Below are 14,515 nucleotides of genomic sequence, written 5' to 3' on the forward strand. Positions count from 1 at the left end.
ACAATCAGGTTTTCACATTATGTCGAAAATAATCGTTCTTGTCGCTTTATAAAACAAAACCATAAAGTTCAAATCGCGAGATCTGTGAAGACAAACCACGATGGATAAGAAAAGGTGGGACAGAATAATGAAGAAGAACCAACGTGGTATTACAAAACTAATTTATTGATAGTTCGCTCACAAATCTACTACTAATTACTGTGAATGACGACCTCTGATACATAAATAGATAGTATTTAATTTGAAAAAAGAAATGCAATGATCACGTAAGAGAAAATAAAATATATATATATATAACATATATATTTATATATACGAGAAATACTGTTGTGTACTGTACATATATAGATAGCTATAGAGTTGGAAGATAAAGAATATGATCTGTGCGCGGCGAAATCTTCGTCTTGCTAGCTTGACTAAGGCTGATCATATTCTTTTCGCTTCTACAACTTCGACTTGTTCATTTTCTTTCGGCACCCGTTTTCGGCAACCGCCATTTCGAAACTTTCTCAATCAAACATTTTCAAAACTTCAACACAGTTAGTTTCAAGGAACTTCATCCTTTACTTCTTGTTTCAATACCTTTTCAAACAAACAAAATCAATATTAGACTTAGTGTTAAATCTTTATTAGATCTAATGTTTACATACTAGAGGCAACGCCCGCGGCGTTTTTACACTAACTTATTGCTAAGACCCTTTTATTATCACTTCTAATAAACATAAATGGTCATATCTGGCGAGCGGGACTAGAGTCGCGCTTACAAAACTTGTAATCAATTAATATACGAATGGCCTACAGATACAGTTAAAATGCATGGAGGCCAGTGGAGACATTTGGGAAGGTGTGTCGTATCAAAATCTATTCTATTCTGTTGATCAGCGTCACCTTACTAATAACGACCTGCAAATTCAAACAGGGGGAGTAACCATGGTGCACAAAACTGGTATATGCGACATGACAGGGCTCGTGATGCTGATGGGATTGCGTGACGTTACCCCAGCGGAAGGTAACGTTGACAACTAAAGTTACGCTTGCAAACGTTACCATTTATCGATAATAAGGTGGTATGGTGCCAATTATATTCATATTATGATTATCCAAAAACGAAAGAAAGTTCCAACACTAATGTAAAGTTGGTGACAGAAAAAGAACGAAAGTAGAATAAATGTGGTGGAAATGAGAAATTAGGTCTCTGCCTACCCCTTCGGAAAGAGACGTGATACATAGATAATGTATGTACTATGATTATGTAGCACCAGTAAAGAATATATTTAAACAATAGCTTTAGGTTAAACTTGGTAACGTTTTCAAGCCCTGCGTTATGACACTAATGAATATCTGTAGTTATTGTTCTAAACATGTTATATTTACAATTTTTTGAACAAACATGCAAAAGCATAATTGGTCACTTTCAAGATTAGAAACACAAAAAATATTTAATAGTTCTAGATGTGACACGAGCCACGATTGTCTTACAATTTCATGCAATTGTTAAAGTAATATTTTACAGGAAGCAGGCTGTATAAAAGATAACAAGAAGTACGTATAGCCTACACACAACACCTAGCTTTAACTTTAGAACAATAACTAATATATGCTTATTCGTCGACATTTGCAAAATCATGTTCTTGATAAATGTAGGTACATGCATTGGGCTGATATTACACAGGAATGGAACTGATCTTTGGATAGAGCTTGGCAAATCATACTAGGATAATAATTCTAACGAATTTAATAGGGGACCGTTTCTCCATTCAAATTCCTGTTTTCCATTAAGCTTATTATATGTTTCACAAAAGTTATAGTAATCTAATCAATAATTTAAAATAAGATTCACGTTTTAGTTGAATATCAAACGTCAAAATGTTTCTATATTAATTTCATGTATAAACTTTATGTTGATAACTTCTAAAATATTTTTGTTTCATTTTGACCAACCCTGTTTAATTATATATTTATCTGTTCCAACTGTATTCCTAGTTTTATTTCTTTAGAAAAACAATACTTTGATGGAAAACAATGATTGAAAAAACGGTCCCTAGAAAAGCATGATAGCATGGAAATGTACAGTATTCATACCGCAACCAAGCATTTAATGATACATGCTATGAAATGCAAGGGATTGACATGACTCCCCGTTGGCACGAAGAAAATGTATGAAAAAAATACCAACAATAAAATCCATTTTGAAGAGCTACAAAGGTAATATTAGGTCCATTTGAAGATTTAAGTTTATAATGCAAGTATTATAATTCATTCATTTTCTTCAGGGATGATGTTTACGCTTATATATAATACGCTAACATGTTGAATACGACGATTTAAACAGGCCAATTATAAAATGTCTAAAGATTATTTTCTAATACTATATGCATGGCAAAATAGAGAAACGTTAAACAATGGCAAACATATGTACATGTGAATCAAAAATAAAACATTACATTCGTGTCATATAGAAAAAGCACCGTTGTTTTTTAATAAATCGGTACAATCTGTTAATCAAAACTACAATTGATTATTTTCTATTGCAAAAGCAATAGAAAATTGCAATGCATAGTTAATAAAATAAATTGTAAGAATTCGGAGGGAAAATGCATTTCTTGTCTTAACAATGATGGCTATGGAAAGCAGCTTAGTGGATTCTTGGACCTGGATTGTAGATACTAAATTGCTTTGAAATTACAAACTTAAACAATAATAAAAACTGTAAAATCAGAATAACATGCCACATGACAGCAAATTAAAGATGAAAAAAAAACTGTATAACTAGTAGATAGCACACTACAGACCAGATCTAAAAACTAAGTATACTTGGACGTACCCTAGCTCGGTATAAAATTACATTTTCAGTTATCAACATAGATTTCCCTGGGAGCTTAAGTCGTACTAACATTATCGACATTCCATAGAACATTTGTATAAAACGTGGAAAGACGTTTTTAAGTTGTCTAAGACTCTGCAAAACAAATTCGCAGCTAAGAATGAAATTGTTAATATGATTTCTTGACCAAATAAGTGACAAGCTCTTTCTAGCATTGTTACTAAATTACTAATTCGTAGTGTGCTTTACATACATACATATTTTACTATTTACAACTCGTTAGTTATCTATCCTGTCATACCTTTACTCTTAATTATATGTGCGCCATTTAGAGACTAAAATTAAAATTAATTTAAGTTCAACCTAGGGCGCGTCCAAACTATCAAATGCGCTGTGTACCGTTCGTAAAGCGACAAGCTTAACGCGACCAACACGACTTTCCGCTATTAACGCCAATCTAATCTTGCCTTGCACGAAAGCAGAATAAATCCCCAAGTTGTAATGACCGGATTTATGAACGCAAGGAAAATTGTGCAAATAACGGAGAAAACTATCCTAAAACTCTAACCTAGGGGCACGTCCAAACTGTAAAAAACGCCATCAACCGTTCGTGATAAGTAAGAGTAACGCGACGACTATCACCATCGTATCGTTGTTCCTTATAAACAACGCCTATTCAATCTATAAAAATCCCCAAGTTAAATATGTACATACATACATATATATCAAAAACAAGAGACGCGATGCGAAAAACAATTCAAATTTCGAAGAAAACTACTCTCTAAGTCTATCTATAGAAAACAAGAGACGCGATGCGAAAATTCAAATTTCGAAGATAACCAACTACTCTTTTAACCGTGTAACCTAGGGCACGTCCAATTGTACACAGCGCCATCTACCGTCCGCCGCCACCTACCGTTCGTAGTAAGACTTACGCGGCGAGTAGGAGCGCTCGCGCTCGACGCGGCGCGAGCGGCGGTAGTGCGGCGACGGCGAGCGGTGCCGGTACCCGCGGTGGTAGTACTCGCGCTCGCGCTCGCGGTAGCCGCCGCCGCCGCCGCGGTAGTAGTAGTCCCTGCAACAATACATACACTCAGTAAGGATGCAACACTTGTTTATACATACATACAAGAGGGCTAGGTTCAGGTCAGATTAGAGAAATGCGTACACTCAGTAAGGATGCAACATTTATTTATACATACATACAAGAAGGCTAGGTTCAGGTCAGATTAGAGAAATGCGTACACTCAAAAAGGATGCAACACTTGTTTATACATACATACAAGAAGGCTAGGTTCAGGTCAGATTAGAGAAATGCGTACACTCAAAAAGGATGCAACACTTGTTTATACTTACATATAAATAGAAACCTGAATGACTGAAACATGGCGTCATGTTCAGATTAGATTAGAGATAGAATTGAGATTCATATAGAGACAAGTTACTAGCCCGTCGCCTAAAAGAAGAATCCCAAGTTTATAAGCCAATCCCTTATTCTGCCAGTGTGGTTCCCGGGACCAATAATAAAAAAAAGAATAGGACCACTCCATCTCTTTTCCATAGATGTCGTAAAAGGCGACCAAAAGATAGCGAGTACATTTGTAACTATATATCTGGGGTGCAACAATAGAGGGTTATATGCCAGGAGCTATTGCAGCAGTTACAACCGAATTGTACAATGTGATGTGAAATAGGCTCTGTATACACAGCTAGGGATATAGACGTGTTCATATGTATGTATGTATATATACTCACTCTCTGTCCCTGCCGCCTCGCCTGTCGTAACCGTTGTCGCCTCTGCTGCTCACGCTTCTGAAAATGTGAATACAAATTAAAATATTGTCCATATACCATGTTGTAGAATTTTGAAACACTTTTAGAAAAAATTACATGCTTTTCATATGTCATATATTTTCATGTAAGTATATATCAGTAGTATTAAATAATAATAGATAACCCCATTAAGAGTAAATGTTTCAAACTATCAACATACCAACAATTTAAAAAAATAGCAGATGAATGGAGGACTCTCCATATAACTCGACCAACAAGTTTTTAAATTTAAGATGAAGAAGAAAGCCCTATCTAGTTTCTTAAGTTTTTTTGTGTGCACTCGGCTCCATGCCTATGCACTTTGTACATCACTTCATTAAAAAAATGAGAAAATATTTTAAATACTTTAACTGTACAAACAGGCCTTTAGCAAAGCAGCTCGACTTACAGCTGACTTGCCCATATACTGTCTAATTGATCTACCAACAGTAAATAGTCCATAGCAAGATTGACTTTGCATCAGACAACTTATGTTGGAAAAAACTAGTTAAAAGCTCCACCCTCTGTGAATAGTGAAAGTTTAAGCAATAACAAGCAAAAAATGCATTTCACACAACTGAAATTAAACTGCAAACAGACTGGTTTGAAATTATTGCAGTCTTTCAACTGCATTCAAACTGCAATTTGCGGTAAGATTACAGTTGAAATGCGGTCCATTCCATCCTGTCTAGAGCCTAAACCCAACATAATATGTACAATTTTGTAAGATTTTTGTAATGTCAACAGCCATACTGCCAAGCATTCCGGCGAAGAGAAATAACATATTATCATAAAACTATACATTACATGGTGTTGTCCATATAAATGCCAAGGGTTGGAGTGTGCACTTGTTGTGATAAATCTAGTCTGATACGTCTGCAGTCTATCTCCAGAACCAGGACAAACATAATAAGCATATACAGCATAATAAGCCAATAAACTGCCAAGAAAATAGGCAAAATTAAATCTCAAACAAAATTAACGGTGTACAGAACAATACATTACGTGGGCTTGCCCATATAGATGCCAGGAGTGGGAGTGTGCGCTCGTTGTGTGATGGAGAAGTCCACTCTGATACGTCTGCCATCTATCTCCATGCCGGTGCATTCGTTCTTCGCCAACTTGGCGTCTTCTTGGTTCTCGAAGTATACGAAACAAAAACCGCGTGAACGGCCGGTCTGTAACAAAGATAGATGTTTATTAAAAAAAAAAAAAAAATTGTTGGTGGCAACACTTTTTTTTTTTACTTCCGCTTTCTTGTATCTATTGGAGTATATTTAGTGTATTTAAATAGTCTAAAACGTATTAATGTTCTTTTCCTGAACTGAATTATAATACTAATACAATTCAAATATGTTGATACTATTTTGTTTTATCTGGACCTGAAAGAGGGATTTTGTGACCGTGTTTATCATCCTTAATGTAACTTTAGGAAAATATTAACACCACATACATTAATTAATATATTAAGCGTCTTTTACGTCCAAAATCATCTTTCTACGACTAGTTGTTTCTAATTTTGCATACAAACGTAATATGTTAACAAACAAAACCCATTTGTTTTGTTAAATACAATATTTGTTTGTGTGCAGTGTGTCAACCAGATATCTAAAAGACAACATTTATTATGACATTGTGTGCTTGATAAGACCAATCATTTTGCACTTTAATTACTCAACAATTCTTTTTTATTGAAAATGCATGATGTTGAAACAGTCAATAATAAGAACAAATAAAAATCAAATGGATTTTCAAAGTGGAGCAAAACCTCGGCCAAATCTTTTCGCCTTCTTGAACATCCTACGTCATAAAAATAGATATATATAGAAAAAATATGGACAAGTTTTGTCTATCCATCCAAACTTTAGTCTCACCTTAGCATCAATGACAACTTGTACTTTATCCACATTGCCATATTTTGAGAAAATGTGGTTAATTTGCTGTTCTGTAGTATACAAGCTTAGTCCAAACACTCCGAGACATCTCGAAGGTGTCGGGTTCTCCTGTTAACAATAAAAACACATTTAGTATGAAAGCCAAACGACATAATCCTAACCCAGGCGTGATGAATTAAAAAAAAAAAGAAAAAAAACTTTTGGTACTTAAAAAACATAAAACTAATGGCAACACACGCCGGGTATTTGCAAGTCAGATCATAACTCGACACAATCCCAAGTATAACATAGGAAAAAAATATATAGAACTGAATAATATTGCAAAATAAACAACAGGAAAATGATAATAACAGGAATTCAAATTAACTATAAATAGTCTATTACAATAAAAACCTATCTTAATTTTTTATGTATAATGAAGAATAATATAATACATAACTTTTATATGATAGTTCTTGTAATTATTTAAAAAAAAAATAAACCTGCGTATATGCTAAACGCAAATTCGACAACGAATCAATATCCTTTCAAGTTAAAAATAAATTCTAATAGTAATCAATGTAGGTATATACTCACTCTGAAGCACAAGTCGCACAAATTGTAAATTGTGCTGTAATACAGGATGTGGGTATGTGCCTAGTGCAATATTCAGTTTTAGTTCAGCGTCAACGTCAGCATATCTATATATTGTTATACGAATTACTCACTCTATAGTATTTTAGAAGCACAAAATGTTATCACTACGTGTTATGTTGTTATATCTTGGGACGGTGGCGAGTTAGGATTGAGCCCACTTACCACGAGGTGGGCTGTCTGCTTGCTCTGCAAAATTAAAAGAAAAAAAATACTATTGATTACAATATATGTGGAAACAAAACATAAATTGTTACACTAAATGAAAGTGATGAAGAAATAGTTAAGGATTTTAAAATTAAAAACTTGTGGCTCACTGCTGGACAAAGATATCCTAAGATTAGATTTAAAACCTGCATTCATTCGGGGTCAACATATGTATTCTAGCCTTCATTGGACCTTCCTGATTACACGATTTAGTGATCATGCTAAGGAGGTTGTTTAAGACGAAGAACGTGAGTGCCAATATTGGCCCTTGTGTACTAAACTATTAAAGACATGCTAAACTATAATGATGAACTAGACAAGATTATAATTTAATCCTTATAATACTAAATCAATTGCAGTGATAAAAACTTTTGTTAAATAATGCCTCAGATAAATAAATAATGACGAATTATTTAGACTTAAATTAATTAATGGTATCATTGATTACAATAACTTATCGAAATAAAAGAATTTATAAATACATTAGTGACGATTAAGCCGTAAACCCCCGAAAGAAAGTCGTTAAGCAACATTGATTTTAGATATCTAATCAAAAAAAAATGTTATTATCCTTTCCATTAGCCTAAAGTCAGGATTTTGCTATTGTTAAAAAGATCGTCAAAGACTCATCACAATTATAGAGTATTGGATTAGGCTATTCTTATTGACTATAGAAAATGCAAAAATATGTTGATTCAATAACTGCTTGGTACTGGTAAATAACATTTACAATCGTTTGTAACTCATAACAAAGAAATAAATTCTGATAAGAGGTTGGTTACTCCGCAACCAGCTTGTTTGCGATAAACATTCACATTTAAAACTAAATTTGAATTTGTAGTATGAAATCGAAAACAATAACGGTTTTATGAAATCCAATCCATGGAATAAAGGGCTTATCTGACTTCCATGAATGATGCTCCTTTTTTATATTACTACCTCTTTTTTAAATACTATTTTTATTATTAACTATAATATGCTAAGCGGAGTTCTTCCTACTATAACTATACATATTAATTTGAAATTATAAATACAGTAGTAAATATGTCTGCAATATTAGCATACAAGTGGCTGTAATAAATTTGTATTAATTATTTTAATGCCTGTAACCTTGAGACTTATGTTAAAATTTACTCAACATGATTAATGGTAGAAAATACCTTATGGCATTAAGTCCACTTAATGTACATTATTTGAGGTGCCATAAAGTTAAAATAAATAAATATCTGATCTTTGAACTATAATAATAAGAAAGGTTTTAGTTTGTAATAGGATTTTTAATGTTATCCAACATCTAGGACTACTTTATTATCTGTTAGTACACATAAAACTTCGTTTCATTGTTTCAGTTTGTTGGTAAGAGATAAATGTACCAAATAAAAAGAAATTTTTAGCTAAAAATGTATAACAGATCAAGAGAATATCAGTAAAAATATTATTGGTAAATAAGTTTTCAGTAGTCTTAAGTACAACATCATAATAACAACATTTCTGCAGAGATGCACGATTGACTGTTAACATAGTAATTGTAAGTAAAATCAATAAATTCAATGTTACTTGTTGGATGCTCAACATAAATGCAATTTGGTTTACGTTTTTTTTATAATAATTTGAGTGTGTTTGATCTCAATCTGCCTGGTAGTATACAATATGACTCAAATAATGCCAATTCATTCTTGCCTTGTCAAGATGTATCAGGAAAGAGATAATACATCATTTACAAATGTACTTGGTAACCTAGCAACAAGCTGTTAGTAAATAACGCGATCAAACTATCGATTCGTTACGACATTGAAACGATATTATCGTGCAGTGGAGTGGACTATGTTATCTGAATAATGTAAAACTGATTATCAACCTATAATTAAAAAGTAGATTATTTGCGGCGGTATGCAATAAACTTAATGGTTTTTAATGTATTCTATAATTGTCGTATTTACTAAATGTCCTGGTTGCATCCTCATCACTCTGCAGACGAGCCTGGGGTATGCCTTTGACCATGGATCTTAGATTGGTAGTCAGGTTTTAACAGTAAGCGACTCCCATCTGACCTCCGCAATGTTTGCAGATAAACCTAACGTGTATTGGATTGACCATATTAACACACCCAATTGCCTGTATGTGCAGTTTTTCTTACGATGACGAACATAAATCGTTACACTAAATGAATGAATGTTTTCCCTCAACGTAAGAGCATCGGTTGGTATTCAAACTAATGTACATTACTTCGATTTAATAAATGTCATGTGAATGAAAATTGTAAGATGTACCGAATTAAAACTTTATAGGTAAGAAGTGTGATTGTTATTTTTCTAACACAACATCATAGATGTATCAACTAAACAGATGCTTATCCAACAACCTTGTTTCTACTATCTATTTTAGAAAGTTCCTGAGTTTGTTTAAGAAAACAACTAAATGAGCTTGGATGAAACTTTACATCTATAACACAAAAGATGCAATTTACATAAATAGAGCCTATAAATAGGGTAGACAGAGCCAACAGTCTTAAAAATAGTAGGCCACGTTCACCTGTTTGTGTTTATGATAGAAAAGGAGAATCCTAAATGTTAAAGCCTATCCCTTAGTCGCAGCATACGACATCAACGGGAAAGAGTTGGAGTGGTCCTATTATTCTTTCTATCATTACCGGGAACCACACGGCATACAATTTACATCTACTCAAATGTAAGTACTCACCCTGTCTCCCATATGGCGGCGGCGCGAAGACATCGGGCTGTGGGAGTGCGAGCGCCTGTAGGATCCCCGGGGCGAGTACGAGCGGCTCCGGCTGCGCGAATACCGGGAGCGGTACCCGCGGCGAGGGGAGCCCGACCGGGAACGAGTCCTGTGGGAGTAAACTTAGTTTTAAGTAATTTTATTGACGTCAACCAATGTTGTTAAACCATACGTTTCGACAATTATTAAGCGATATTAAGTATCCTATAATAATGAATAAAAATTTTGAATTTGAAAAAATTTTGAGACGGTGCTCGAGGACATGGGTTGGTTTTTAACGGGTTAGTAGGTAAGCTCTGATGACCCGAAATACATGCTTTGGCTCATCCCAAATTCTTTTATTATCCTATGGGAACATAATAGTTTAACAGGATTAAATGTATCTAAGATGTTATCCCAGTACATACATTTGATGATAATACATCTCCTGGCCCAGATAACATTCCCTCTATACTGCTTAAACGATGCTCATCAAACCTTGCCGAAACAATAGCAGATTTAATGAATAACTCCATGGAAATTGGCCAACTACCAGCCGACTGGAAAGTAGCAACAGTTGTGCCTATCTATAAGAAGGGCGACAAATTAGCCCCTGCTAACTTCAGATCTATTAGTCTCACTAGCATTTTATGCCGGGCAATGGAAAAGATTATAGCTCAAAAACTTAGAGAGTTCTTATGTAACGAGCATATCATTATAGATGAGCAACATGGATTTGTACCTAGGCGATCAATTGTTACTAACCTACTATTATGTGTGAACCAATGGATAGATAACCATAATAATGGACAACCAACAGATGTGATATATCTTGACTATGAAAAGGCCTTTGACCGTGTACCCCTCAAGAGACTCATACACAAATTGGAACACCTAGGTATACGAGGGAGACTATTGGCTTGGATTAGCAATTTTCTTACAGGAAGAACTTTTTGTGTTAGAGTAGGAGATATTCTGTCTAGCCCAAGAGTAGTGCTAAGCGGGGTACCGCAAGGATCTGTTCTGGGACCTTTGCTCTTCATTTTGTACCTGACTGACTTAAAGCAAGTGTTGCAACTTGAATTTTCCTTGTTTGCTGATGACACTAAATTGTTCGGCAACCCTACCACTCAGTTCCAGGATATTCAAAAGGGACTTCAAGATATTTTTGATTGGACTACAGACTGGCTATTATCCCTTAATACAGATAAATGTACTGTGCTACATATAGGGAAAAGGAACCCTCGTAACACTTACTATGTTGGTAATCGGCAACTAAAACAGGTAGAATCACAAAAGGATCTCGGCGTCACAATAACATCTGATTTGAAATGGGAAACGCATATTATTAACATAGTGAAAAAAGCAAATTCTATGCTATACTTAATTCGAAAATCTTTCATGAGTCTAACACCGAGAACATTTGTGAAACTTTATAAAGCATATATAAGACCGTTGTTGGAGTTTGCATACATTATCTGGGATCCCTACTTCAAAAAAGATATTAACCTAATAGAAAAGGTTCAACGAAGAACAACAAAACTAGTAAAGTTATTGAGAAACAAACCATATGAACAGAGGTTAAAGGAACTGAATCTCACAACCTTGGAGCGTCGCAGACAGAGAGGCCGCCTGATCGAGACCTATAAAATATTATCAGGACATTATGATGTACCTAATCTGCAATATCTGTTCAAACTCGCGGGAAGCAATAGATTAAGGGGTCATTCTTTGAAATTATATCGCACTTCAGCAAAGAGGAAACCCAAGGAAAATTTTATATCAAATCGTGTAGTTCGAGACTGGAACCGGCTCAATGAGAGTGTTGTCACTGCACCTTCGGTCAACAGTTTTAAGAATAGATTAGATAAAATCTCCAAAGTTTTGGATACACACGCATCAGCTTAATAAGCTGCTAGTGTGTTATAAAATAAAATAAAATAAAATAAATAAATACATAAAATCACGCCTCTTTCCCGGAGGGAAACTTTACCTTTTTATTTAACAAAACTATTTTATCTAAAGCCTGCTATATTTATAGTGAAAATGACGTTCCGTTTCGCATGAAAGTGAGAAGTTAGCTAATGCCTGCTGCTTTGCTCGCATCTCAGCTTATCTCTGGAATGAAATATCTAACCTTCACAAATGGATTTGTGAAGTTTAATGTGTTAGTTTAAATAATAATTAAGCCATAGAGTTGAACGTGGCCTTACATTATTTCCAAGAGTGTCGGCTCTGTCTACCCGTAAGGGATAAAGATGTGATAATATGCATGCATACATAAAATCACGGCTCTTTCCCAGATGGCTAGGGCAGAGACTACCTCTTTCTACTTGCCACGATCTCTGCATACTTCCTTTGCTTCATCCACATTCATAACTCTCTTCATGCTAGCTCGGCGGTTTCGGGTACTTTATCGTTCTTTACTTTATGTTATCCCAGTATGTAGTTGTATTCATACCTAACCAATTTACCAGGATAAAATGTTTATAAGATGTTGTTACTCCTCTATGTAAAGGTACCATTAAACCAAATTTCTAGTAAAACAGTCCAGTGGATTCTACGTGATGCGCAGTCGGACAGAAAGACAGAAAAGATAATAAAAAAAAACTGTATGGAAAATTACATAAGTACTTTTCACCAAAACTTTAATAAATATACATCCAATGTACAGTTTGTTTTGTTTGTTTTCCAGTTTTTTTTTATTATATGTATGTACTGATAATTGTTTACCATACTTACCACATCATGAAATGCTAAAACATATATTCTTCGGGGAAACAAATCATAATTAACTATAAATAACCTCAAAATTAGCTTACATTATCTCGTGAAACTGTGTAACCATATCAACCAACAGCGTGCTTATCAGTTGCTAGTTAGCTAACATGTTTTGATAAAGTTTGTACTATTGATTAAATAAAACTCGGAATCAATAGGTAATCATGGATACTGTTATTTACAAATTTAATTTTTATGTTAAATTTTTGCTGGTAAATGTTATGGTAAGGTGACCACCAACAATGTTGTCATTAGTATAGGTATTACCCTTGAGAACAAGGTTATGATGAAAATCATAGAAAATGTAAAATTAATGACACCGGTAAGCACCGGAACACCCAAAGCATAACCTATAAATGAAATCAAACTATTAAAATTGTTCATATACTTACGGGCTCCTGTATTTTCTGCTTGAGGTCTTTGGCGGCGGGGGAGTCCTGGACCGGCTGCGACTATGACCACGAGACATTACTGGAGCCTTCGGTACCGGCTCGCGAGACCCGTTTCTGGTCCTTGAACGGCTCCTCTGAAAGTTCAGCACAGAGTGTGAATAAATATAGCAGGAATTCAATCGAACAAATAAACCACGCGCGCCGACTGAGCGCTGACGAAAATGCAAATATAGTACCTCTCGATCAGACATGATGAGTACAGCGACAGAAGAATTTAAAACAAAACAAATAACACGTATTCAATCTAATAATACACGGTAAGTATATTTTTAAAAGCACACGCACTCTCGACACGACCAAGAATAAATTGAAAAGCAAAATGGCGGCAGGAAGAAATGAAGCCGTCGGTTGAGGAACGTGGAGTGGGGAAGGTGAGGTGGGGTGAACGGCGGCGTGAGGAATGCGCGGTTCAATTCGAAATTGAAACGCGTGCGCGGAAAAGTACTGTAGGTAGGTAGGTCCCCATGTAATCGATCTAACTTTACTATTTTGATTGATAAAATAAAAAAGATACAACTACTATACATGTGCAACTCATTTATACTTTACAAATAAAGTGCACTATGCATTCAATAAAAAGCCCTGTACACATTGGGCCAATGTCTGTGGGTGTGGGCATTTGCAAAACGTTTGTGACAAACTGACAAATAACTGGCAACCCGAATGTTGTCGGATTTTTGAGTAAGGAGTAAGTAGTGTCGCGCTCGAATGAAAAATATTGAACATTGCTAAATGTATCATACATATAATTACGTCTTTTTTCCATAAAGGGCAGGCAGAGCCAACGCGCCGATCGTCTAAATCCCTATTTCTGTGCCTAAAGAAATTATCCAATATTTCCCTTGACTGACTCTTAAAAACGGGAAAGGAAGCAGCTGACACATACAAAGTTTTCTCTATGCTATCAGAAGAGCATGGAAACTTGCAACAGATAAATGTATGTGTTCATGCATTTTGAAATAATGATTGTGTTATAGGAAATATACAAAAACAAAAGTAATTAAAACTTCACTCTTCCTATACTACTAATTTAGTATGTACTATATTAACTCTAAAATAATTACAATATAGTGGAAGTGGAAAGAGGTAGTCTCTGCCTACCCCTCCGGGAAAGAAGCGTGATTTTATGTCTGTATGTATGTATGTAATTACAATATATGTTAAATACAATTGGGACATTCATTAATATAATT

The 14,515-nt window shown here is 34.8% G+C and overlaps 1 protein-coding gene across 5 annotated transcripts; it reads right to left on the reverse strand.

Moving 5' to 3' along the window:
* Positions 1-144: 144 nt before the first annotated feature.
* On the reverse strand, positions 145-13,698 carry LOC106141889 (transformer-2 protein homolog beta). Of its 5 annotated transcripts, none has more exons than XM_060947286.1 (9): positions 13,499-13,697; positions 13,263-13,396; positions 10,072-10,219; positions 7,330-7,353; positions 6,511-6,639; positions 5,642-5,814; positions 4,580-4,636; positions 3,760-3,899; positions 145-582 (listed from the first exon to the last, which is right to left on the reverse strand). In XM_060947286.1, the coding sequence occupies exons 1-9, from the start codon at positions 13,511-13,513 to the stop codon at positions 557-559; spliced, it is 846 nt and encodes a 281-aa protein (XP_060803269.1). In that variant the 5' UTR covers positions 13,514-13,697; the 3' UTR covers positions 145-556. The 5 variants fall into 5 exon arrangements, with proteins under 5 accessions (XP_060803269.1, XP_060803270.1, XP_060803271.1 ...); XM_060947287.1 differs by having other exon boundaries at positions 3,741-3,899; XM_060947288.1 differs by having other exon boundaries at positions 145-903; positions 13,499-13,696.
* Positions 13,699-14,515: the final 817 nt, after the last annotated feature.

Source organism: Amyelois transitella, chromosome 13 (assembly GCF_032362555.1).
Source record: "Amyelois transitella isolate CPQ chromosome 13, ilAmyTran1.1, whole genome shotgun sequence".
Classification (NCBI taxonomy): Eukaryota; Metazoa; Arthropoda; class Insecta; order Lepidoptera; family Pyralidae; genus Amyelois; species Amyelois transitella.